The sequence below is a fragment of the Globicephala melas genome, chromosome 14 (assembly GCF_963455315.2).
Source record: "Globicephala melas chromosome 14, mGloMel1.2, whole genome shotgun sequence".
In the NCBI taxonomy this organism is placed as follows: Eukaryota; Metazoa; Chordata; class Mammalia; order Artiodactyla; family Delphinidae; genus Globicephala; species Globicephala melas.
In genome coordinates this window covers 37,044,760-37,071,638 of record NC_083327.1, presented here as the reverse complement: position 1 = coordinate 37,071,638, position 26,879 = coordinate 37,044,760, and the positions used below count along the sequence as shown (strand labels likewise).

At 37.3% G+C, this 26,879-nt stretch overlaps 2 protein-coding genes across 4 annotated transcripts in view; one reads left to right on the top strand and one right to left on the bottom strand.

The window, feature by feature from the left end:
* RTN4IP1 (reticulon 4 interacting protein 1) overlaps positions 1–26,879 on the top strand; it is a 143,588-nt gene that overhangs the window by 64,627 nt on the left and 52,082 nt on the right. The gene's annotated exons all lie outside the window — the stretch shown is intronic.
* The window catches only part of QRSL1 (glutaminyl-tRNA amidotransferase subunit QRSL1), a 32,637-nt gene continuing 7,636 nt past the window's right edge, over positions 1,879–26,879 (bottom strand). Inside the window, exons 2-11 of the mRNA XM_030882919.2 lie at positions 25,408–25,567; positions 24,768–24,866; positions 23,200–23,296; positions 20,740–20,916; positions 12,386–12,561; positions 12,187–12,299; positions 11,117–11,309; positions 10,446–10,563; positions 6,351–6,556; positions 1,879–3,736 (exon numbers count right to left, since the gene is read on the bottom strand). Coding sequence (XP_030738779.1) covers positions 3,519–3,736; positions 6,351–6,556; positions 10,446–10,563; positions 11,117–11,309; positions 12,187–12,299; positions 12,386–12,561; positions 20,740–20,916; positions 23,200–23,296; positions 24,768–24,866; positions 25,408–25,567 — 1,557 coding nt within the window. The 3' untranslated portion in view covers positions 1,879–3,518. The remainder of the gene's footprint in view (positions 3,737–6,350; positions 6,557–10,445; positions 10,564–11,116; positions 11,310–12,186; positions 12,300–12,385; positions 12,562–20,739; positions 20,917–23,199; positions 23,297–24,767; positions 24,867–25,407; positions 25,568–26,879) is intronic.

Here is a 26,879-nt window from a genome sequence, read left to right as displayed (position 1 = left end):
TACATCAGAAACTAACACACCATTGTAAAGCAATTATACTCCAATAAAGATGTTAAAAAAACAAAAAAAGACCTCCGGGTCTTTGAACCCTGTGTTAGCCAATTCTTTATTATAGGCTCACGGAAATTGCTTTAAAAATGTGCAGTCCATCAGTTCTTCCAGGTATTTTAAACTTTATCCTCAGAGGAAGCCAGATCATCAGAGAGCTATATAGCTGGTCTCTAGCATAAGTTTTCAGTAAATTGCAATTTGGTCATATTAGTTTAATGTGTATCTATAGCATCCATGGGAAAATGATAATTTCATGATTGTATGCATATATTTATAGCTCCAAACTTTTGAATACTTATTCTGTGTTGTTATGCTGGGTGCTTTAAGTGCATCATTTAAACTTAATCCTCCCAACCCTCCCTCGGAGTAAATATTACCTCCGTTTTACAGGTCAGGATACTGAAGCTCAGACAAGTTACACAGCTTGTAAATGGCAGTAATAGGATTCAAACCCAGGTATATCTGATTTTTAAATCTGGTGGCCTTACCCACTAGGGAAGCAATTGGGAAATTTCCCACCATATCACACTACACAGTCTTAGCATCTGTATAATAAATACCTTGACAAGCATTGTTAACTTTTAATCTTATTCTTGGTTTTAACCTCTTCCCCTATTTTTATCAATTCAGTGATTTCCTCAACTATTTACTTTTATACCATTGTAATAATACATTTCTAATAAAGTGCCTAAAATCCTTTTGGATTTATATTCCATTGAGGTACAAAGAAAAAGAAATGAAAGCCCCTCTGAAATCCCGTAATTCCTTTTATTTAATGTTGGCTGGGGTTTTCTCGTGTTATTTGCTTTCATTAAACTTTCAGCGTTTTGTTCTAGTGTACACACTGCTTAAGTTATGAACTAACTGAGGAAAGCCTTCTACTTTAAATGGTCCTCTGGTGCTTCTAAACGCAATGAGTACATTTTACCCTAGGCTCGCACAGGCAACACATGTTTAGCCTCAGCATAAACAGATGTTTGAGGAAAGGGAGGGAGAGTAAAAGTAGCTAATAAATGAAAGTTCGTAACAGAAACTATTGTGAAAATCCCATTAGTTTGTTCCCTTACTTAAACTGGAACAGGGTATGACACAGTTTACAGAATCCCCGAGGTCTACTTTTTGGTGCCCTGTAACCAGATCTCTTTTCACTGTTCTTTAGATCCTGTTCTAAAATCCTAAAGATATTTCTTGTCCACTGTAGAAGGTGCAGGTGATTTCCTCATAGGAATCACCATCCTTTGTCATTTTTAGAAACTCCTCTTCTGTACCATGCTGTCTTTTCTAGATGGCCCACAGTCCTGTGTTCCCAACAACCTGGTGTCAAATAGCCATTCAAATAGAACATTCTGCCTCCCTGGTTTCAAGCGATTTTCTTGGTAACGCTAAGTGTTGGTCAACACGGATCTGGCTTGGATTTGGCTGTGTGGTGTCAGGGTGCAAAGATTTGTGAACGCATCACATTTTTTCACTCTAGCAGTGCTTTGTTTTGCTGTCTTATCAAGGAACTCATCTTACACTTGCAGCCACCTTCGCCTTTCTGACGTGCTCTGCTGTGGCAGCCCTGTTGCTAACAATTTCAGGGTTTAATTAGCTGAGACACAGAAACCATTTTCCCCTTAAATTCCCAGACAGTGATTTGGCAAAATGAGATCTACTAGATTTAGGGTAAAGATGGAAAAGAAAGAACAGATTAGGTATCATTTCACGCTAGTTGGGTGTTATTACGTGAGAACAGTAAATGTTTCACTTCGTTATTTCCAGTTCAAATCGTTAGTGCAACTCAAGCAGAGATACAGGAATAAGAGAAATTACATAAATATTCTTTGAAAAATTTTTATTTTGAATTATACACACATAAAAGAAAGACTGGGGCAAAGATTCATCTGCTTGCCATTTGCATCATACTAGCTCCCCCAACTAAGAGTTTTCTCGTGTTATAAAGTAAAGCAATTCTCTGTCATGAATTTCTTCCTTTTTCAGGGACTCACGTCAAAATATTTAAGAATCCTAGTGGGCCTACAGGCCTGGCACAGAAAACTTTATGTAAAGTTTATCAGAGTATTTGGGAGTGGGAGGATCCCAGGGGGAGAGAAAATTATTAATGAAAAGTACCAGGCAGGTTAAACTACCACCACTCAACATCCTAGTGGTTCTGGGAAGGTTCTGCCTATGTTTTTCCTTCAGGTCTTTCATATTTAGAAAGGACTTTTTTCTTACTAAACAAAGTGAATCTGTTAAATAATAATTCAGCTCCCCACTTATACTTATCAACAATAAACAAGTGTCAAATTAGAACACATGATAAATATGAGATGACAATGGTGTTCTGGCAAAGACAAATCCAACAGTGAAACTTTATAGCGGGCAAACGTATGATTTTCATCAGATTTTTTTTTCAGATTCTGAATACATATTCCTGTTAATGTTTCTTTGTGCTCAAGGAGGCCAAAGAGAGAGCACTTGTAAAGAAAGTCAAGAGGGTAAGAAAACCATAAGGAATAGAGAATCTGGGGTAAGGGAGGAGGTCCACGGGCTTCTTCTCTTTGGCATCCTCACCAAATTATATACAAGTTTTTCATATGGGATCTTACTTGTGTATCTTGAAACTTTCTCACTAAAACCATGCTCTACTAGCTACCAAGTTTCGAGTCCAGTCTGGTCTGTTAGGTCACAACAAATGTCTCTATGGCATCACTGAGCTTGTTTGGGATCGAACTAGAATGAACTCAGTGTAACATGGAGTTACTCTGGTTCCTTGGCATGGGGCTCTGGAATGGCAGAAGTAAGATTTTAACTGTTAGCAGGAAAGGAAAAAAGTTCTTAGTCATTGCAGCTCTATTCTTAGAGAAGTGTCTGCACCTGGGGCTCTCCCCAGAGAGAGAGGCACACCCTTGTCTTGCAGGACTCTGGGCCCCAGCAGGTTGCACTTCCTCCTGTGCTCAGAGCTCCTCCTCTACCTGCTCTGCTCAGACTTAGAAGTGGATATTCCCATTTTATTGTTTTTGTGCATTTTTAACATCCGCTGAGGCGGCCTCCACCGCATGATGAGTTGCCTGTCAGCTGGGCTGTCCAGGTTATCTCTGGAGGTACCACTTCCTGTTTTTGTTAGTGCTTTGGTTACGAAGATGTACAAGTTTTGAGAGGTTTACTAGTATACTTACATTGCTTACAGTACAGTACTAGTACTGTAAGCAATGTTCTTTTTAATGAACATTTTTACAGAATGCATCATTTTTCAGGAACATGTATCTTGTATTATAATAGAAATCCTGTACTTTGTTTATACTTAGTGGATGCTTAATAAATGCTGACAGATTATTCATAAGTAATTAACTATATCACAAGAATTTTAAAAAGCGATTCCAAGGAATGACTGTGTTGACAGTGAACCAAATTGCAAGATCACTTGACTTTTCTAGAATATAAAATCTTTAAAAGTCATAATTTGCATGATATAGTTATCACTACTATTTTAGAGAAACAGAAGCTAACGTTTCATTTTCAAAGATTGATGAACAATCATCCATTAGCTCCTGAAGCTGAATAACAGGAAACTGTACTTGTTTTTCAAACCATTTGGCAACTGTAAGAAGCTGCTGGTCACAAAATGCACGTCCAATAAACTGTAGTCCGATTGGCAACCCTTGGCTTGAGAGGGCCACAGGGACACTCACTGCTGGCAACCCTGAGGAAAAGAAAGAGACCCATTAAATGTTGATTAATTCTCCACCCTAAGATGCAGAGACCTCTTCCACTTTCCAGTGCCAGTAGGTACAAGACAAGGTTAATGAAAAAGAATCACAAAAATTATATGTATGCTTCTGTATCTTCCTTTGTTCATTTAATATCTTAGAAATCACTGTATATCTGTTCACAGAGACCTTCTTCATTCCTTTTTTATAGCTGCATAGTATTCCATCATGTGCTTTTACCATAATTTATTCAACCATTCTTCTGTGGTTGGAGATTTTGGTTGTTTTCGGTATTTAGCTATTTCATGCCAAGCCCCAGTGAATTACCTTGTGTATTTTTCTGGTATTCCTGAACGTTTCTCAGCTGAAGAGGAACTGTTTCATCAAAAGATAAATGCATATGTAATTAGATATTTTGCCAACTTTCCCTCCAAAAAAGTTGTACCTTTTCAACTCCTATCAGCAAAATGAGTGTTTTCCTACAGCCTCACCTATAGAGTGTGTTGTTCAGTTTTTGAATTTTTGCCAATTTGTTACATGAAAAATAGTAATTCAGGGTAGTTTTAATTTTAGTTTTGGGGAAGAGAAAGTAGGACAGCCTGGGACATCTTGTTATGCCATAAAATAAGAAAGTTTTCAAAAATTAATGGGGGCTGGTCTAAAGGATACGCAACTGTTGGTTAAATTTGAGCATCAAAAATAATGACAGTTAATTACTTATAATACATTGAATTCTTTTAAAAAAGGAAAGCTTTTTTAAAAATTATGTTTTCTTTTTTTAAATTAATTTATGTATTTTTTGGCTGCGTTGGGTCTTCGTTGCTGTTTGCAGGCTTTCTCTAGTTGCGGCGAGCAGGGACTACTCTGTTGTGGTACACAGGCTTTGCACTGCGGTGGCTTCTCTTGTTGCAGAGCACGGGCTCCAGCCGTGTGGACTTCAGTAGTTGTGGCACAAGTAGTTGTGGCACACGGGCTCAGTAGTTGTGGCACGTGGGCTCAGTAGTTGTGGCTTGTGGGCTGTAGAGCGCAGGCTCGGTTATTGTGATGCACGGACTTAGTTGCTCTGTGGTATGTGGGATCTTCCCAGACCAGGGCTCGAACCCATGTCCCCTGCACTGGCAGGCGGATTCGTAACCACTGCGCCACCAGGGAAGTCCCAGGAAAGCTGTTCTTTAGAGAAGGCTGCTAGCTAACATATGTAGAAGGAATGGTAGAATTAGAAAAGTCAGCATTTTGTAATTCTCTAAGTAATATTTAATTCAGGCAAGGATCATCAATAGATGCTAAAAGTGGGTTCAAGTTTATTGGGAAACACTGTCTCAAAGTATTACATCACCAATTGCTTACAACTGACAAAAGGAAAACGTGCCTTCATAAGGAAAATATCTGGTAGTTACTTCCTTAACCAAGGGATTAACTTAGCTTCCAAAAGTGGGACAAACTGATATTTAACTGTTTCTTGACATGAAGCATATGTAGTATTTGTACCAAAAATGTTTAACTCAACCCAATCAGGAGGAAGCAGTCTGACAAATTCAGATTGCAGATGGGATATCCTACAGGTCAAGTGTACTAGACTCCTCAAAAGAGTCAATGTCACTTAAAACAAAATTTTTAAAAGGTTGGGTATTTCTTAGCAGTAACTATGCAGGCCAGAAGAAAGTAGCAAGGCATTTTTTCAGTGCTAAAGAACTGTCAAATCAGAATCATATATCCAGCAAAAATAACCTTTAAAAATGAAAGGAAAATCAGGACATTCTCAGAAGAAAGCTAAGAGAACTGGTTGCCAGCAGACCTACCCTAAAAGAATGGCTAACTGTTCTCCAAACAGAAAGGATATGGTAAAGCAAAGGATCTGATACATCAGGGAGAAATGAACACAGTAAATAAAAGGATAGATAGATAAATACAACAGACTGTTCCCTCTGCCCTTGAGTTTCCTACATTATGTTTGATGATTAAAACAAAAATTATAACAGTCTGATGTGGTTCAGACTGTTGTAGAACATACAGAACTGGGGAACTGTTCTAGACTTTAAGAGATATCATAAATATATCGGGGAAAACACCCTATAAAAGGCATTTTTGGTACAACTGAGGAAAGTTAAATATGAACTGTATTTGGAATATTATTGTATTTGTGTTAGTTTTCTTAGGTGTGATGATGGAATTGTGGTTATGTAGGAGAATGTCTTTATTCTTAGACGATTCATGCTAAAGTATTTAGGGGTGAAGTAACACGATGTTGAAACTTCCAAATTATTCAAATAAAAGCTGAGTGTGTGTGCGTGTGTGTGTGAAAGAGAGAGAGAGAGAGGAAGGAGAAAGCAAGTGAGGCAAAATGTTAACAAAGATGAATCCAAGCAAAGGACATATGGGTATTCATTATACGACTTCAACTTTTCTGTAGATTTGAAAATTAATGTATGTGTGTGTGGTAAGTGCAAGCCTATAGATACACGCATGCACACACAAACACACATTCCCAAGCATTCCAGAAGGACAAGCTATTGCGTTTAGGGAACAATCTAGCTAGAACCTAAGTCGAAGATCAGGGTGTCTACCTAAAAATTGAAGAAAACCAGAATGTTCTTGAGGGATCCTCACCTGCCATATTTACAGCCTGTGTAAAAAGATCACCCTGGGCACTTCGTGTTCTGTTGTCTTCTCTGATGAACTCTGTGTGTGGCACTGCCTCACTCAAGGTGGTAGGAGTTAGCAAGACATCCACTCCAGAGTTAAAAACATTCACAAAATCACGAGCAATGAGTCGTCTCACCTTCTGTGCTTTGACAAAATAATTCTCATAGTTTCTGTGGAAAAAAGTAGACGACACTTTAAGGGCTTTTCGTTATTTCTTTGAATCAATTCTCATGCATAAGGCTTGTTTAAAAAAACAGATGACACTTTAAGGGCTTTTTGTTATTTCTTTGAATCAATTCTCATGCATAAGGCTTGTTAAAGAATCACTGGATTCTTGGCCTGTTGGAGCAGGCGCCGGTAAGATTCCTAACAACACATAAAAATGAATTTTGTTCAACCACACTGTTACTCTAAAAGTTTGTATAACTGGAATTAATTAAAAATCACCAGTAGATGCAATTCTGTACATATAATCACAAAATATTAACGCTTCCAGGGACATCATTAAACCAGAATATTCATTTTCAGGTGAGGAAAATCAAGTGCATAGCAACTAAATGACTTTCTAAAGGCTGCAAAGATTGACAGGGGTAGAGGAAGGACTAGAACTTAGGTCTCTGGAGGCTCATTCCAATCCTTTCTATTATTATAATGTCCTATTTCATCTATAGTTATAATTATTATAAGGACTCTGAAGTTTTGGAAAATTCTAACATGCCATCAGAATTAGACACTAGAAACTAGCAAGCTCTGGACACAGTAACTGGGGAAAGTATGCAGTGTTTGCAATTTCGTACTTTACAGACAGGTATAGCCCAGGAATGGAAATGTGAAATTCATGAAAAGATGCTTCAGGCCTGCCTGCTGAATGGGAGAAGATATTTGCAAATGCTGTATCTGATAAGGGGTTAATATCCAAAACATGCAAAGAACTCATACAATTCAACATCAAAAAAATAAACAACCAATTAAAAAATGGGCAGAGGCCCAGAACAGAGATTTTTCCAAAGAAGACATACAGATGTGCCAACAGGCACATGAAAAGATGCTCAACCTCACTAATCATCAGAGAAATGCAATTCAAAACTACAATGAAATATCACCTCACACCTTTCAGAATGGCTATTATCAAAGACAACAGGGCTTCCCTGGTGGCGCGGTGGTTGAGAGTCTGCCTGCCGATGCAGGGGACACGGATTCGTGCCCCGGTCCGGGAAGATCCCACATGCCGCGGAGCGGCTGGGCCCATGAGCCATGGCCGTTGAGCCTGCGCGTCCTCCGGACGGGAGAGGCCACAACAGTGAGAGGCCCACATACAGCAAAAAAAAAAAAAAAAAAAAAAGATAACAAATAACAAATACTGGCAAGGATGTAGGAAAAAGGGAACCTTCGTGCACTGTTGGTGGGAATGTAAAGTGGTGCAGCCACTATGGAAAACGGTATGGCGATTCCTCAAAAAATTAAAAATAGAATTACCACACAATGCAGCGATTCCACTCCTGGGTATTTATCCAAAGAAAACAGAAACACTAATTTGAAAAGATATATGCACCCTTATGTTCATTGCAGCATTATTTACAGTAGTTAAGATTTGGAAACCACCTAAAGTGTCCATCAGTAGATGAATGGATAAAGATGTAGTATCAATACATATAAAAAATGGAAAATTAGCCATAAAAAAGAATGAAATCTTGCCATCTGTGACAACATGGATAGACCTAGAGGGTATCATGCTAAGTGAAATAAGTCAGAGAAAGATACTGTATGATTTCACTTATCTGTGGAATCCAAAAAACAAATGAACAAACATAACTAACAGAAAGAGTCATAGATAAACAAACAGGTGGTTGCCAGAGAAGAGGGGGGTGAGGGGCAAGGAGAGAAATAGGTGAAGGAGATTAAGAGTTATAAACTTTCAGCTATGAAATGTACAGTTTGGGGACTACAGTCAGTAATTATGTAATATCTTTGTATGGTGACAGATGACAACTAGATGTATCATGGTGATCATTTTGAAATGCAGAGAAATATCAAGTCACTTATGTTATGCACCAGGAACTAACATAGTGTTGTAGGTCAATTGTACTTCAAAAACAAACTCACAGAAAAAGAGATCAGATTTGTTGTTACCAGAGGCGGGGTGTGGAGGGAGGGGGAATTGGATGAAGGTGGTCAAAAGGTACAAACTTCCAGTTATAAAATAAATAAGTACTAGGGATGTAATGCACAACATGATAAATATAATTAACACGGCTGTATGTTATACACGAACGTTGATAAGAGAGTAAATCCTAAGAGTTCTCATCATAAGAAAAAAATTTTTTCTTCCTATTTCTTTAATGGTGTGTCTATATGAGATGATAGATGTTCACTAAACTAATTGTGGTAATAAAAAAAAAATAATAAAGGATATGGTTACTCCCCACCCACCCCCAAAAGAAAAAATGCTTACTCTACTGAAAAGATTAAGGAATTAGCCAGACATAGGCGTGACTATAAGTCAATGATGCAAAGAGATGGAAAAAGAAAATACTCCTTAGATCCTCCTGAAGCTGTTAATGAAGGTGGCGAAAGTATTAATCATTCTAACTTCAGTTTCCTCACCTGAAAAATGGATATAACAACTCCAATCTTTCTGAGGACCAAATACAATGAGTTAAAAATGTGAAATCTTTTTATCCCGAAAAATGCTATAGAAATATCAGATGTCCTTATTATCATTTGACCACAGGATCTATAGGGAGATGAATGCAGGCATCACGTATAATTTACCCAACAGCTGATGGCTTAAATAATGTACTAACAATATCTTTTCATAAAAGAACAAATACTTCTATTAAACTTCTTCCTACTTTAAATATAGTTCAAAAGCCCAACTTCTGCTTCCATCAATGATGGGAATATTAGGGATGGATTTTCTCTGCCATTTTAAACAACCGAAAACTAGACAAAATGAAACAACCATTTTCAGACATTAGACAACATTAGAAGGGAAGCAAATAAACAAAGCCCTTTGATTTCCCCATTAATCAAATAATAATTTTAGTTTTTGTTTTCCAGCTTTATTGATACAATTAACTATAAAATTGCTGTGTGTGTATATATATATATATATATACACACACACACACATGCACACACACATACATACAATGGAATATTATTCATTATTACATATATATATATACACACACACACACCATATTTTCTTTGTCCATTCATCTGTTGACAGCCACTTAGGTTGTTTCCATGTCTTGGCTATTGTGAATAATGCTTTGAGGCAGTGATTTCTTTCCTTCAGATATATACCCAGAAGTGGGATTTCTGGATCACATGGTAATTCTCTTTTTAATTTTTTGGGGAATCTCCATGCTGTTTTTCACAGTAGCTGTTCAAATAGTATCTTTGGAAAAAGTAATCCTAACTATTGGCCCTGAGGAGATGCACAGATGAATAAAATGCTATGTATGTATGTATGTATCTATCTATCTATCTATCTATCTATGGGACATAGAGCAAAACCCCAGGAAGCTATTGGTACAACCACTCTTGCTTTTTCACACTTCTCATGTCCTCTTAGACAGACCTGGTAGTATAGAAGATGAATCCTATTCACAAGATGGTGAACAAACTTATACCAAAGTCATAGTAATTTAAAATTCTTTTTTGGAGTGAACAGATACATGATGCAAGGGAAAACTACATTGATTCACTAAGTTTTTTAAGAGACACCAGTGTAACTTCCTGCTTAAGGCTCTCAGAGCAGTAAGACAATGTGGCAATAATAAGGGACATTTAAGCCCTGAAGGCTAAAATCCTTCAGGGCTTCCTACTTAGCTTGTACTAATCATTCAACTAGAGCATCAATGATTTGGTTTGTTTTTGAATAACCAGGAGCCAAAAGTACCATAAATGGGCCTTTAATTACGATTTCTAATTTAAATCATAAGGATTTTGCTTCCTTAGCAAATATCTCAACTTACAAGACTTGACAGATATGCTACTACTTTACTATGGAGTTTTCAAGAATGGGGAAAATTCCTAAGCTGATTATCTTACTCTTTTAATAAGAAAAAGTTTCCTGAGAGGATTCGTCCTCTCACCACATCATTGAAGCCTTCTCGTCTGGTTGCAGCATACATGGCTTCAGTAGACACATCAATGTCACATCTGTGACCTGATAACAAAAAACAAAAACAAACAAACAAAAACCCACGAAACATTAATTGAAAAGGAAGTAAAGTTTTGGCTGAAAAGCAGGTCTAGATTCACATTTGTGACCAATACTAAAATTTCATGAGATTGACCTTAATGGTTTCTCTTTTTCATCTGCCTTTGGACTGACTGACTTGTCAGGAAGCAAGGAGAGAGAAAATGATAATGAAGAGGGAAACTTCAGTTGTTCACTCCCTCATTCATTCATTCATTTTATTCAGATGTTTACTGAGCTCCTACCCTGTGCCAGGTACCACACTGTATGGACTGATAATACAAAGCTAAAATACTCTACCTTCAAGATATGCACAGTCCAGAGGGTGAGCTGAAGATACAGAGATATGATGATGAATAGTGTGACTATAATGCTAAAATGACAAAGGTAAAAGGATTCACTGATTTACTTCTCTAAATCTTAACATTATCCCTGGCAATAATATATTTTGCTACTAATAAACGAACCTTTCAAATGTTTGAGACAACTTCCTTAAAAATCCAAAACACAGGCAACTTACCATACTCTAGCCCATCAAATCTTGCCATATTCGACGCCACTTCCGATGTACACAATACATGGTAGCAGACAATTGAGTAACTGGTGTGGGGCAGGGACACTTCAATTACTTTGGCGCCCTCAGACTCAAAGAGATTAGCAGCTTTGGACCAAAGAGATTGTACTTCACTCGACAATTCTGGTGTAAGATATTCCTTATTGGAAAAAGTCAAAATACAGAAATTAGAATATCTGTATAGATGGTGTCATAAAAATTTGTACTCCAGAAACTTTGGCAATACATTAGAACATCTGATTAAATTGCTAGCAGGTAGCTAGAAAGACTGAACTAATTTAAGAGTGCTTATGGCATGACAAGATACTGTGAGCTCGATATAATAATATTAAAGATTGGAGATCTGGTTGGAGAACTTATATTTGTTAAATGTTCATTATATATCAGGCACTCTGCTAGATACTTTCCACACGTTCTCTCATTTAATGCTTTTAACAGTCTTACGATGTAGGTATTATCATCCTTCTTTTTATTAATGAAAAATATTGAGACTAGAGAAGTTAACTAACTCTCCTAATGTTACATAGCAGGTAAGTAGAGGATCCAGGATTCTCAACTAAGTCTGTTTCTCTCTAAATCCTTAAAAGTAGGCACATCTATTACCTTAATTGAAGATTTTAAAGATTTAAAGATTTTACAGTATTTCTCTACAGCAGTGGTCTCAACTGGGGGCAGTTTCCTCTCCTCTTCCTCTCAACCAGGGGATATCTGGTAACATCTGTAGACAGTTTTGCTAGTGGGGCAGTGGTGGTGGTGGGGATGCTACCTCTAGGGTTAGAGGCCAGCGATGCTGCTCAACATCTTACAATGCACAGCACAGTCTCCCAGAACAAAAAATTACTGCTAAGCTCAAAGTTAAAATGTTAAAAGGTTAGTAATTTAACATATCTATTTTCATGTGCTCAGGTCACATAGCTAATAAAAGTGGCAGAGCAGGGCTTCAAACCCAACCAGTCTGTTTCCCAAGTCTGTGCTCTGTATTTGACTTGACAGTACTTTTGTAAAGAGAGACTTACCTTCGGAATTCCTATACATAGTTTGCTCATATCTGTCAAACTGCGAAGCGTAAATGGTTTAACAGGATCTTGAATTGTGGTAGAATCTTTGGGATCATGCCCAGCTAGTATACCTGTAAGTAGGAATATTTATGAGTGACAGACACAGTACTGAAGTGAAATAACAATGTTTTGAAACTATATGGAATCGTTTAAATACCCAACACAATGGCTGCATCATCCACACATCTGGTTAAGATTCCTGGCACATCCATTGAATTCACCAGGGGAATGAGGCCATGACGAGAAACTAAGCCGTAGCTAGGTTTCAAACCAACAACCCCACAGTGGGCAGCTGGATTTCTGGTTGATCCTCCTGTATCTGATCCTAAAGCCCTGAAATTTAAATGAAATTCTCTTTAGCAGGATAATATATCTCTAATTATATTTGAAATTTATCTTTTTAAATGTATATTTTAAAAATGTATTTCCTCCTGATTTTACAAAAAATAAAACGTGCTCATCTCAGAGAATTTTTTTTATTTTATTTTTTTTGTGATACGCGGGCCTCTCACTGTTGTGGCCTCTCCCGTTGAGGAGCACAGGCTCCAGACGCGCAGGCTCAGCGGCCATGGCTCATGGGCCCAGCCGCTCCGCGGCATGTGGGATCTTCCCGGACTGGGGCACAAACCCGTATCCCCTGCATCGGCAGGAGGACTCTCTACCACTGTGCCACCAGGGAAGCCCCAGAGAATTCTTAAAATACAGGAAAGTGTAAAGATGTAACAAAATATTCCACCACCCTGAGGCAAGCACTGTTAACATTTTGGCATAGTAACTTCGTCTTTTTTTTTTTTTTTTAACATCTTTATTGGAGTATAATTGCTTTACACTGGTGTGTTAGTTTCTGCTTTATAACAAAGTGAATCAGTTATACATATACATATGTTCCCATACCTCTTTCCTCTTGCGTCTCCCTCCCACCCTCCCTATCCCACCCCTCTACGTGGTCACAAACCACCGAGCTGATCTCCCTGTACTATGCAGCTGCTTCCCACTAGCTATCTGTTTTACATTTGGTAGTATATATAAGTCCATGCCACTCTCTCACTTCATCCCAGCTTACCCCTTCCCCTCCCCGTGTCCTCAAGTCCATTCTCTAATTCTGCGCCTTTATTCCTGTCCTGCCCCTAGGTTCTTCAGAGCCATTTTTTTTTTTAGATTTCATACATATGTGTTAGCATATGGTATTTGTTTTTCTCTTTCTGACTTACTTCACTCTGTATGACAGACTCTAGGTCCATCTACCTCACTACAAATAACTCAATTTCGTTTCTTTTTATGGCAGAGTAATATTCCACTGTATATATGTGCCACATCTTCTTTATCCATTCATCTGTTGATGGACACTTAGGTTGCTTCCCTGTCCTGGCTATTGTAAATAGAGCTGCAATGAACATTTTGGTATATGACTCTTTGAATTATGGTTTTCTCAGGGTATATGCCCAGTAGTGGGATTGCTGGGTCATATGGTAGTTCTATTTCTAGTTTTTAAGGAACCTCCATATTGTTCTCCATAGTGGGTGTATCAATTTACATTCCCACCAACAGTGCAAGAGGGTTCCCTTTTCTCCACACTCTCTCCAGCATTTATTGTTTCTAGATTTTTTGATGATGGCCATTCTGACCAGTGTGAGATGATATCTCCTTGCAGTTTTGATTTGCATTTCTCTAATGATTAATGATGTTGAGCATTCGTTCATGTGTTTGTTGGCAATCTGTATGTCTTCATTGGAGAAATGTCTATGTAGGTCTTCTGCCCATTTTTGGATTGGGTTGTTTATTTTTTTGATATTGAGCTGCATGAGCTGCTTGTCAATTTTGGAGATTAATCCTTTGTCAGTTGCTTCATTTGCAAATATTTTCTCCCATTCTGAGGGTTGTCTTTTCGTCTTGTTTATGGTTTCCTTTGCTGTGCAAAAGCTTTGAAGTTTCATTAGGTCCCATTTGTTTATTTTTGGTTTTATTTCCATTTCTCTAGGAGGCGGGTCAAAAAGGATCTTGCTGTGATTTATGTCATAGAGTGTTCTGCCTATGTTTTCCTCTAAGAGTTTTATAGTGTCTGGCCTTACATTTAGGTCTTTAATCCATTTTGAGATTATTTTTGTGTATGGTGTTAGGAAGTGTTCTAATTTCATACTTTTACATGTACCTGTCCAGTTTTCCCAGCACCACTTATTGAAGAGGCTGTCTTTTCTCACTGTATATTCTTGCCTCCTTTATCAAAGATAAGGTGACCATATGTGCATGGGTTTATCTCTGGGCTTTCTATCCTGTTCCATTGATCTATATTTCTGTTTTTGAGCCAGTACCATACTGTCTTGATTACTGTAGCTTTGTAGTATAGTCCAAAGTCAGGGAGCCTGATTCCTCCAGCTCCGTTTTTCGTTCTCAAGATTGCTTTGGCTATTCGGGGTCTTTTGTGTTTCCATACAAATTGTGAAATTTTTTGTTCTAGTTCTGTGAAAAATGCCAGTGGTGGTTTGATAGGGATTGCATTGAATCTGTAGATTGCTTTGGGTAGTAGAGTCATTTTCACAATGTTGATTCTTCCAATCCAAGAACATGGTATATCTCTCCTTCTATTTGTATCATCTTTAATTTCTTTCATCAGTGTCTTATAATTTTCTGCATACAGGTCTTTTGTCTCCTTAGGTAGGTTTTTATTTTTATTTTTTTTAAATTATTTATTTATTTATTTATGGCTGTGTTGGGTCTTCGTTTCTGTGCGAGGGCTTTCTCCAGTTGTGGCAAGCGGGGGCCACTCTTCATTGTGGTGTGCGGGCCTCTCACTATTGCGGCGTGTGGGCCTCTCACTATTGCAGGCTTGTTGCGGGGCACAGGCTCCAGACGCGCAGGCTCAGTAGTTGTGGCTCACGGGCCTAGTTGCTCCACGGCATGTGGGATCTTCCCCGACCAGGGCTCGAACCTGTGTCCCCTGTATTGGCAGGCAGATTCTCAACCACTGCGCCATCAGGGAAGCCCTCCTTAGGTAGGTTCATTCCTAGATATTTTATTCTTTTTGTTGCAGTGGTAAATGGGAGTGTTTTCTTAATTTCACTTTCAGATTTTTCATCATTAGTGTATAGAAATGCCACAGATTTCTGTGCATTAATTTTGTATCCTGCTACTTTACCAAATTCATTGATTAGCTCTAGTAGTTTTCTGGTAGCATCTTTAGGATTCTCTATGTATAGTATCATGTCATCTGCAAACAGTGACAGCTTTACTTCTTCTTTTCCAATTTGGATTCCTTTTATTTCTTTTTCTTCTCTGACTGCTGTCGCTAAAACTTCCAAACTATGTTGAATAATAGTGGTAAGAGTGGGCAACCTTGTCTTTTTCCTGATCTTAGTGGAAATGGTTTCAGTTTTTCATCATTGAGGATAATGTTGGCTGTGGGTTTGTCATATATGGCCTTTATTATGTTGAGGAAAGTTCCCTCTATGCCTACTTTCTACAGGGTTTTTATCATAAATGGGTGTTGAATTTTTTTTTTTTTTGGGTGTTGAATTTTGTTGAAAGCTTTCTCTGCATCTATTGAGATGATCATATGGTTTTTCTCCTTCAATTTGTTAATATGGTGTATCACATTGATTGATTTGCATATATTAAAGAATCCTTGCATTCCTGGAATAAACCCCACTTGATCATGGTGTATGATCCTTTTAATGTGCTGTTGGATTCTGTTTGCTAGTATTTTGTTGAGGATTTTTGCATCTATGTTCATCAGTGATATTGGCCTGTAGTTTTCTTTCTTTGTGACATCTTTGTCTGGTTTTGGTATCAGGGTGACGGTGGCCTTGTAGAATGAGTTTGGGAGTGTTCCTCCCTGTGCTATATTTTGGAACAGTTTGCGAAGGATAGGTGTTAGCTATTCTCTAAATGTTTGATAGAATTCGCCTGTGAAGCCATCTGGTCCTGGGCTTTTGTTTGTTGGAAGATTTTTAATCACAGTTTCAATTTCAGTGCTTGTGATTGGTCTGTTCATATTTTCTGTTTCTTCCTGGTTCAGTCTCGGCAGGTTGTGCATTTCTAAGAATTTGTCCATTTCTTCCAGGTTGTCCATTTTATTGGCATAGAGTTGCTTGTAGTAACCTCATGATCCTTTGAATTTGTGCAATGTCAGTTGTTACTTCTCCTTTTTAATTTCTAATTCTATTGATTTGAGTCTTCTCCCTTTTTTTCTTGATGAGTCTGGCTAATGGCTTATCAATTTTGTTTATCTTCTCAAAGAACCAGCTTTTAGTTTTATTGATCTTTGCTATCATTTCCTTCATTTCTTTTTCATTTATTTCTGATCTGATATTCAAGTCTTTTTTTTAATGAATTTTTCTTTCACGGTTCAGGTCATTCTGTAATCATAAGTTTCCATCTCTTTTTTGCTTATCATGAGCCTTTTACTATGTCAATAAAATTACTGAAAATTTTAAATATGTATAATACTCTATCATATCAATTGGCAATTCCCAACTGATTCCCATTTTTAAAGTCCGTTCTCCTATCCATATACATACAAATCTTTCTTTTAAGTTCTTTATTTTCTTAATTGAAGTATAGTTGATTTACAGTGTTGTGTTAATTTCTGCTGTACAGCAAAGTGCCTCAATTATACACATATATACATTCTTTTTTATATTCTTTTCCATTATGGTTTATTCCAGGATACTGGATATAGTTCCCTGTGCTAGACAGTAGGACCTTGTTGTTTATCCATTCTATATGTAATAGTTTGCATCTACTAACCCCAAACTCCCAGTCGATCCCTTCCCCTCCCCACCTCCCCCTTGGCAACCACAAGTCTGCTCTCTCTGTCTGTGAGTCTTTCTGTTTCGTAGTTAGGTTCATCTGTGCCATATTTTAGATTCCACATATAAGTGATATCATATGGTATTTGTCTTTCTGACTTACTTCACTTAGTATGATAATCTCTAGTTGTATCCATGTTGCTACAAATGGCATTACTTCATTCTTTTTTATGGCTGAGTAGTATTCCATTATATACATGAATTTTCTTTATCCATCCATCTGCTGATGGACATTTAGGTTGCTTCCATGTCTTGGCTATTGTGAATAGTGTTGCAGTGAACACAGGGGTGCATGTAACTTTTTGAATTATAGTTTTGTCTGAATATATGCCCAAGAGTGGGATTGCTAGATCATATAGTAATTCTATTTTTAGTTTTCGGAGAAACTTCCATACTGTTTTCCACCGTGGCTGCACCAACTTACATTCCTACCAACGGTGTAGGAGGGTTCCCTTTTCTCCACACCCTCTCCAGCATTTGTTATTTGTAGACTTTTTAATGATGGCCATTCTGACCAGTGTGAGGTGGTGTGGTACCTCACTCTAGTTTTGATTTGTGTTTCTCTAATAATTAGTGATGTTGAGTATCTTTTCATGTGCCTATTGGCCATCTGTATGTCTTCTTTAGAGAAATGTCTATTTAGGTCTCCTGCCAGTTTTTTGATTGGGTTGTTTGTTTTTTTGATATAGAGCTGTATGAGCTGTTTGTACATTTTGGATATTAAGCCCCTGTTGGTTGCATTGTTTGCAAATATTTTCTCCTATTCCATAGGTTGTCTTTTTGTTTTATGGTTTCCTTTGCTGTGCAAAAGCTTCTAAGTTTGATTAGGTCCCACTTGTTTATTTTTATTTCTATTGCCTTGGGAGACTGACCTAAGAAAACATTGGTACAATTTATACACATACAAATCTTATACCTTCTTTTAATGGCAATTTTATAATATGCTTTTACAAACTAAACACACCCCTCCCAGAAATTCAGATACAGCCATTCTACTACCTTATTTAGATTCATGGCTAGAAATGTATTTTAAGTTATTTAAACATTTATGTTGTTGCCAGCTAGAATAACTGCATAATAAAGTACTTGTAGGGAATTCCCTGGTGGTCCAGTAGTTAGGACTTTGTGCTTTCACTGCCGAGGGCCTGGGTTTGATCTCTGGTTGGGGATCCCACAAGCCATGCAGTGCAGCAATCAATCAATCAATCAATAAATTACTTTGTAATAAACACCTTTAGACATAAATCTTTGTCCATATATCTGATTAAATTTTAGGCTAGCTTCCAGGAAGTAGAGTTAATGGGACAAAAGGTCTACCTGTCATTATGAGTTCTTAATATATTTTGTCAAATTACTTGTCAGAAAGGTTATGCCAATTTATATTCCCAATTGCAGTGAGTCGGATTTTTTTATGTTTCATTATCATCACTGAATACTAGCAGCTCTTAAAATTTGGTTAATTTGATAACCTAAAGCTTTGCTAATGTGCATTTGTGAATAAATTTTCACATCTATTTGTATTTGCATTACCCAACTATGAAGTGTCTGTTCATTTCTTTGCTTAGTTATCTATATAGTCTATGTTTTTCTTATTAAGAAAAAAACCTTGAGGACATTATGCTAAGTGAAATAAGTGAGTCACAAAAGCACAAATACTGCACAATTTCACTTATATGAGGTACCTAGAGTGGTCAAATTCACAGTGACAGAAAGTAAAAGAGTGGTGGCCAGGGGCTGGAGAGGTGGGGGGAGGGCAAATGGGAGGCTATTGTTTAAGTGGTATAGAGTTTAAGCTTTGCAAATGAAACAAGTTCTGGAGACTGGCTGTGTGATAATGTGGATGTACTTAACCCCACAGAATTGTACACTTAAAAATAGTTAAGACGAGAAATTTTGTTATGTATATTTTACCACAATTAAAAATTTTAAAATTTTAACTATTTCAGGAAAAAAGGTTTTTCTAATTAGAAAAGTGTAATGTCTACTGTAAAAATTAAAATATTTTATAACTATATGATCTATAAAGTGATATTTCTCTTATAATCACTGCCCCCATAATAATCCTGTTATCACTTTTTATATATATTTATTCAGACACTTCCATGCAACTAACATATATACATATGTAATTATTATTTTTAACAGAAATAAGACATACTATACATACTGTTCTGCAACTTGTTCTCCACTTAACAGTGTATTTTGGATTTCTTCCCATGTCACCACATAGCACTCTAAATCATTCTTTTTATTGGTTGCATAGTATCAATACTCCTAGAATCTTCCTGTTTTAAAAACTATTATAAAAGAAACAAGTCAATAGGGGGGAAAACAAATCAGAACATCTGATGGTTTGGGACCCATTCAACCTGGAGTTACTTTCGGTCTGTGCCTCTCTTGAGTACATCCAGAGTGAAGCTTTGGACTGAACAAGGCTCCTACGTGTCACATGGCCCTTGTGCTCTACAGAAAATGCAAATTAGATTGTCTTTCTTACCAAGTCCACTTGAGCCACAAAATCAGACTGCTGCTTTCACAATTTCTAAAAGGACACATTTTCTTATTAGGATTCCCTGATGTCTGGGTAAAAGTAAAACCTACATTTCCATAGGAATTATGTGTCAAAATGCCATCTTCTCAAAGCACATTCAGAAAGATGAACACTAAGTGGGGTGAGGAGGATAGAAAAAAGCCCCTAATCTTGCAACCCTTGCTTGTCAGAACTCTCATTAATATTAATGTGGTGCTATAAAATTCCACAGAGATAAAATGAAATGCTTTTACTTGTTAACAAGATTTCAGGGAAACTTAAAAACCTGTAGAATCTAAATCTCCATAGCTCTAAAAAATATAAATCATTTATTGATTGCAGTGCCTCAGAAAGAGCTTAGTTTCAGTGGATAATTAAAATACACATAGTACTGCTAAAGAAAACATTCTATTTGGTTAAATTGAGACCAATAAAATAAATATAATAACAGCAATATTTATTTACTCTTCTTTAGATGGTTAAGAAATGCTTTACAAATGGGACTTAAGACAAAAGCATTGATTGATGGATTCTTTCCAAATACAAACTATGACAGTTGAACAAATAACCTCCCTACAAATTTGAAAAAAATTTATGTACTTATATACATTTTTAGTTGTAGGTTTAGAAAAACACTATTTAATATATTCTATTGATACATATTAGGAACATTTTCTTCCTCCCTCCCTCCCTCCCTTCCTTCTTTCTTTCCTTCCTTTTTTTTTTCTTAAGTCAGATTTAGCTGAAGGATAAACCATAGCTAACAATTTAGTTCAGCAGCACTCGACTAAAGCCAAGGTATGTTAGTCTCTAAATATCTGTACAATCAGTGAGCAGATACCCAAATAAATTATTTAAAAATGAAATTCAATGAAGTCTATTTAAGCTAACTGGTTTATTCTGTAAAATCATGTTTTTAAGAGGACCATATACTATAGAGGAAGAGTTTAAATGCTGTCTTAAATTGAAGTTAAATGTATAGAATACACATAAGTGTACCATAAAGTTGAGTGTATTTAAGATATAATTTTGATACACCATTGAGCACAAATAGCTCAGTAAAGGGAAATAAAAATACCAAGGTATGAACGACTCTATTGTTGAATTCTGTGTATGGTTTATGACTATTTGTATTAGATTGGGTTTTTAAAGTACAGATAGTAAAAAACATCTTACGCAAAGCACGTGAACGCTGACACAGCCGCCGCGCTCCCTCCTGAGCTTCCTCCAGTTATGAGCCAATGTGAATCCTCATTCTCACCATGAGACTTCTGCTTCCTCTTTTCTCTGTATTGTTTTGAATAACTCCAGGGGTTTTTAACTGGTCCAAATATGCCATCTGTGCTTCCAGATCTGAGATGAAGAAGTGAAGCAAGATATCTTAATACAATTCATTTTATGTAAAATTTTCATCTCCTGATTGTATTATTTGCTTCTGACACTGTATAATCCACTATAACTTGAATTAGAAAAGGTAGGAAGCCTGCTTAGATGTACCTTTCTTTAATTAGACAGTTGAGGAGGTGAAGGAAGGGAAGTAAAAGCATTTGTGGTGGAAAGTAGGAAAAAACTAGTCTGCTAAGAAAAGAAAATTTTTATCCCAATTGATCATCTAATTCAGCTTAGGATGATTTCCTTCGTAAATTAAGGTCTTCCAGTTGAAGAGTGTCACAAAACATCCAAACAGTTAACAAGTAGTCTTTTGAAGGAATTCCTCTGTTAATCAGAAGTTTTAAGAGGCAAGTTCCCCAGCGGTCCAGTGGTTAGGACTCCACACTTCCACTGCAAGGGGCAACTAGGATCCACCCCTGGTCAGGGAACTAGGATCCCACATGCCACATGGGGAAGCCAAAAAAAATTTTTTTTAATAAAAAAAAATTAAAAAGTCAATTACATTTCTATAAACGAACAATGTTAAACAATTAGAAATTGAAAAGAAAACACCATTTTCTATAACATTAAAAAAACATGAAATAGGGCTTCCCTGGTGGCGCAGTGATTGAGAGTCCACCTGCTGATGCAGGGGACATGGGTTTGTGCCCCGGTCTGGGAGGATCCCACATGCCGCGGAGCGGCTAGGCCCGTGAGCCATGGCCACTGAGCCTGCGCATCCGGAGCCTGTGCTCCACAACGGGAGAGGCCACAACAGTGAGAGGCCCGCGTACCGCAAAAAACAAACAAACATGAAATAATTGGAGACAGATCAAATGTGCAAGATTTATATACAGAAATCATAAAAATATTGCTGAGAAAAATTAAACTCTAAATGGGAAGATATACAGAATTCATAGGTCAGAAGGCACATATTAAGATGTCAATTTTCTACAACTTGATCTATAAATTCAATACCACCACAATCAAAATCCTATCAAGCTTCTCTGTAGAAATTAGTAAGCCAATTCTAAACCTTATATGGAAACGCAAAGGATCTAGCATACGTAAAATAATTTTGAAGAGGAACAACAAAGTTGAAGAACTCTTATTACCTAATTTCAAGGCTTACTATAAAGCTACAATAATCAAGATAGTGTGATACTGGATACACAGATCAAAACAGAATCCAGAAATGAACCTATATATGTGTTCAACTGATTTTTTTTTAATTAATTAATTTATTTTTGGCTGCATTGGGTCTTTGTTGCTGTGCGCGGGCTTTCTCTAGTTGCAGCGAGCGGGGGCTACTCTTCATTGCAGTGCATGGGCTTCTCATTCTGGTGGCTTCTCTTGTTGCGGAGCACAGGCTCTAGGCACACGGGCTTCAGTAGTTGTGGCTCGCAGGCTCAGTAGTTGTGGCGCACAGGCTTAGTTGCTCCGGGGCACGTGGGATCTTCTGGGACCAGGGCTCAAACCCGGGACCGCTGCATTGGCAGGTGGATTCTTAACCACTACGCCACCAGGGAAGCCCCTGTTCAACTGATTTTTGCCAAAGGAATCAAAGTAATTTAATTTGAATTCTTATACAGATAGTCCCAGATCTATAGGACAGACATATGTAAAAAAACTGAACTCTGGCTTTCTTCATATCATGTACAAAATAATTAACTCAACTGGATCACAAGTTTAAATGTAAGAACTGAAACTATAAAACTTCTAGGAGAAAACATAGGATAAAAACCTTTATGACCTTGGGAAAGGTAACAATTTCTTTGAAAAGACAAAAACATAAGTCATTAAAGAAAATGATGAACTGGACTTCATCAAAATTAGAAACTTTCACTCTTTGAAAGGCATGTTCAGAGAATGCAACGACAAGCCAGAGATTCAGAGAACATATTTTCAAATCACCTATCTGATAATGGACCTGAATCCAGAATATATGGAAAAAACTATTATAACTCAGTAAGAAGACAAGGCAACTTTTAAAAAAGGGCAAAAGATTTGAATAGATACTTCACTGAAGATATATGGGTAGCAAAATAAACACATGGTGTTTAACATCGTTAGTCATCAGGGAAATACAAATTAAAACTAAAATGAGATATGACCTATTAGCAGAACAAAATCTCATGGAGGGTCTGAGAAACTGGCATTAGAGTCCTCAAGAAATCACCTCACTACTTTTAGGTACCTACACTTAATGAAATTAAAGATGCAGATGAAAGAAATACAAGAAGAGAAAATTTCAATTTTACTTACCCCATAGCAAACTCATCTAAGTTTGTTTTTCCCATTAGTAGAGCTCCCTGATCCAACAACTTCTGAACTACTGTAGCATTGTAAGGTGGTACATAACCTGAAAAAAATTCAGTTATTTTCTTCTTTTTTAAAAAAATTGAGGTATAATTGATTTATAATGTTATATTACAGGTGTACAACATAGTAATTCAAAAATTTTATAGATTATACTCCATTTAAAGTTATTATAAAATGTTGGAATTTTATGATAAAATTCCCTGTGCTGTATAATATATTCTTGTAGCTTATTTTATACACAGTAGTTTGTACCTCTTAATCCCCTCCCCTACCTTGCCCCTGTCCTCTTAAAAATTCAGTAATTTTTATCATAGGAAAGAAAACAGGGAACACGTAAATCATATACAAGAAACAAAATTTTAAACTGCAATTAAGCAATTCATATTGACATGTTAATTATTCCTAATTTAAATAGTAGGTTGTACTTTCTTCTGAAAGTTAATTTTTTCTACTGCTAATTGCTATATGTTTTCCAAAGAAAGTCTATATATTCTGTCTTTACATCCTAAAACAATTGACTTTTAACAGTTAGTACTACAAAGTATTGAATGAGATGTACCCAATTCATTTGAAACTAATCACAAATCATTATTTTGCTCATTGTACTTGACTTTCTCTTCTCAGATGTGCAAATACCATGGTAATTTTTATCTATTTCCAGCAGGAATAGATCTTCATTGTCAATTAAAATTTCCTCTATCTAGTGTATATTCCCAGACAATTAACAAGTCTACCTATCAGAGGAACTTGGGGCATACACCTCATAGAATGTTAGTTTTAGTGCACAGTACCCTAAATATGCTTTTTCCATTTCTTTTTCCTCCTTGGATCCAAATATCTTGATAAATATGATTCCTTTTTGACCTACTAAACTTTAAAAAATAAAACTAAGCTTCACTATACTAAGTATAGTGATAGATGGAGGAGTCAGGAGATAAAAATAACCAGACAGGGCTTCCCTGGTGGCGCAGTGGTTGACAGTCTGCCTGCTGATGCAGGGGACACGAATTCGTGCCCCAGTCCGGGAAGATCCCACATGCCGCGGAGCGGCTGGGCCCGTGAGCCATGGTCGCTGAGCCTGCGCATCCGGAGCCTGTGCTCCTCAACAGGAGAGGCCACAACAGTGAGAGGCCCGCGTACCGCAAAAAAAAAAAAAACCAGACAGTAGATGCTAATAAATCCTCATACCATTTGCAAAAGAGGGGGAATGACAGCCACTTTATACTTATTTCTGTGTTACCAACGAGTGGGTGTTAGAGGTCACTTAGCATGTTTGTGGTCAGTTATCAAGTCTTCCTAAGTAGGATGCATCCATTAAGCAGGCCTACCCCTGAAGAATAATTTTGCATTCTGAAAGAGCAAATAGTAAAAAGGTAATATTCTACCCTAAGTTATTTCCTTTGCAAATATAATCAGTCTGAGAATATCTTTGTGCTTTAGTATCTTATCTTTAATTTAAACTGAAAAATACCTAGCTTTATAAAACAATGCTCCGGTCAGCTAAACTTTACCTTTCAGCATGTTTGATGCACATGTTGTCTCAATGCCGGCTGTGCTAAAGTTGTCTTTTACCGCAACAGGAATTCCATCTAAATCCCCAAGTGAGTGACCTGCATTAAAAAGCCAAAAGAATAGAAGAAATACTGGGTTGGCCAAAAGTTTGTTAGGGTTTTTTCATAGCATCTTATGGGAAAAGCCAAATGAACTTTTTGGCCAACCCAGTATCTAGTTCAAAATACAGATATTAATAATAGTTATTAAAATAACTACTAGTTTTTGCTAAAGATACATCTTCAGAAATCAAATTTGTGTTAGAAATTATTACAGTTGGACATTATACCCGTTAGCCTCATTTTTATTATACCTCATGGCCAGTTCTTTTATGTATGTATATATTTATTTATATTTAAAAAATTTTTTGGCCATGCCGGCTGGCTTGCAGGATCTGAGCTCCCCGACCAGGGACTGAACCTGGGCCCCCAGCAGTGGAAGCTCGGAGTCCTAACCACTGGATCGCCAGGGAATTCCCCAGTTCTTTAAATAAGGGAATTTCTTATGTTTAAAGCTCCACTTGCCAAATGGAGACTGCTACATCCAATTAAACTCTTTCTCTTGGGATGTCACAATTAAGTATAATTCAAAGTAATTTACCTTTCTTATATCTTTTCTCTGATTCTTCAGCTTGCTTTAAGGCCACCTCTTCTGATACAGTAATGTAAGCATTTAGAAACTTGGTCTTCTTGATAAGGGAGAGACATCTTTGACAGAGCTCAGTTGGAGTAACTTGGCCTTGTTTCAGTGCCGCAGAAACCTAGAGTATACACAATTCAAAAACCCTTTGCCAAGTCTGCAGAAGTTTCAAATGTTACACTGAGGCGTGCAGATAGAGTGGTTAAGTATAAAAATTTAAAGTGAGGCTTGGATTCAAAACCAGGAGAACCTATCAAGTCTACACTTACTTAGGGTGGTGAATAAGGGTAACATTGGTCAGCTGAAAGATGGGTTGGAGGACACCACAGTCATAGCCCTAGCTGAGGAACTCTACATCAGGCTTGAACAAACAAGATCGCTGGTTTAGGTAAGCCGCCCTGTCTAGGAGAAGGAGAGGCCCAGTGTGGGTGAATCATGGGTTAGGGTAGATAGTGTACAGAGAGAAGCTTAGCTGCAACACAGGCCATCCACAGTGCAAAAAACAGAATGAACTAGACAAGGCATTACAGGACTTTATGGCCCCAAATAAGTGATCTTTATTAAATAGACCTTTTTATCTATTGGAGAATTCAAGCAAGAGCCACTACAAATTGAGAGAAATGCTTGTAAAATATGGGTTCAAAAGCCAACTAAAAACAAGCTTTTCTAAAACTCTGTCTTTGATGCATTAGGAAGGCTAGTAAAGAACGCGTTAAAATAAACTGCACTTCAAGTGACCAGACCTTGCATATTGGCAGTAAGTAAAGCCTAAGGTGAAGTGATGACTTGTAATACTTCCTGCAGGAAGTAATAATAAATACTTACTAATTGAATAAAAGGAATGAATAACAAGAAGTCAAAGATGATACCAAGTCTTTAGAGACCATCTGAAAAGAGTTGGATAAGATGGTAGCTCAGACAAGGGGGATGGGGGGAAAAGTAACATTTTCTGAATATTTACCAAGAGCCAGGCACTGTTGTTGCTTTAGATTCATTATTACTTTATTTAGCCCTTAAAACAACCACTTAGGGCTTCCCTGGTGGCACAGTGGTTAAGAATCCGCCTGCCAATGCAGGGGACACGGGTTCGAGCCCTGGTCCGGGAAGATCCCACATGCCATGGAGCAACTAAGCCCGTGCGCCACAACTACTGAGCCTGCGCTCTAGAGCCAGCAAGCCACAACTACTGAGCACGTGAGCCACAACTAGTGAAGCCCGTGCACCTAGAGCAACAGAAGCCACCGCAATGAGAAGCCCACGCACTGCAACGAACAGTAGCCCCCGCTCGCTGCAACTAGAGAAAGACTGTGCACAGCAACGAAGACTCAATGCAGCCAAAAAATAAATAAATTTATTAAAAAATCAAAAAAACCCCAACCACTTAAGTTAGGTATTATTAACCTCATTTTATAGATAAAGAAACTGAAGCTAAG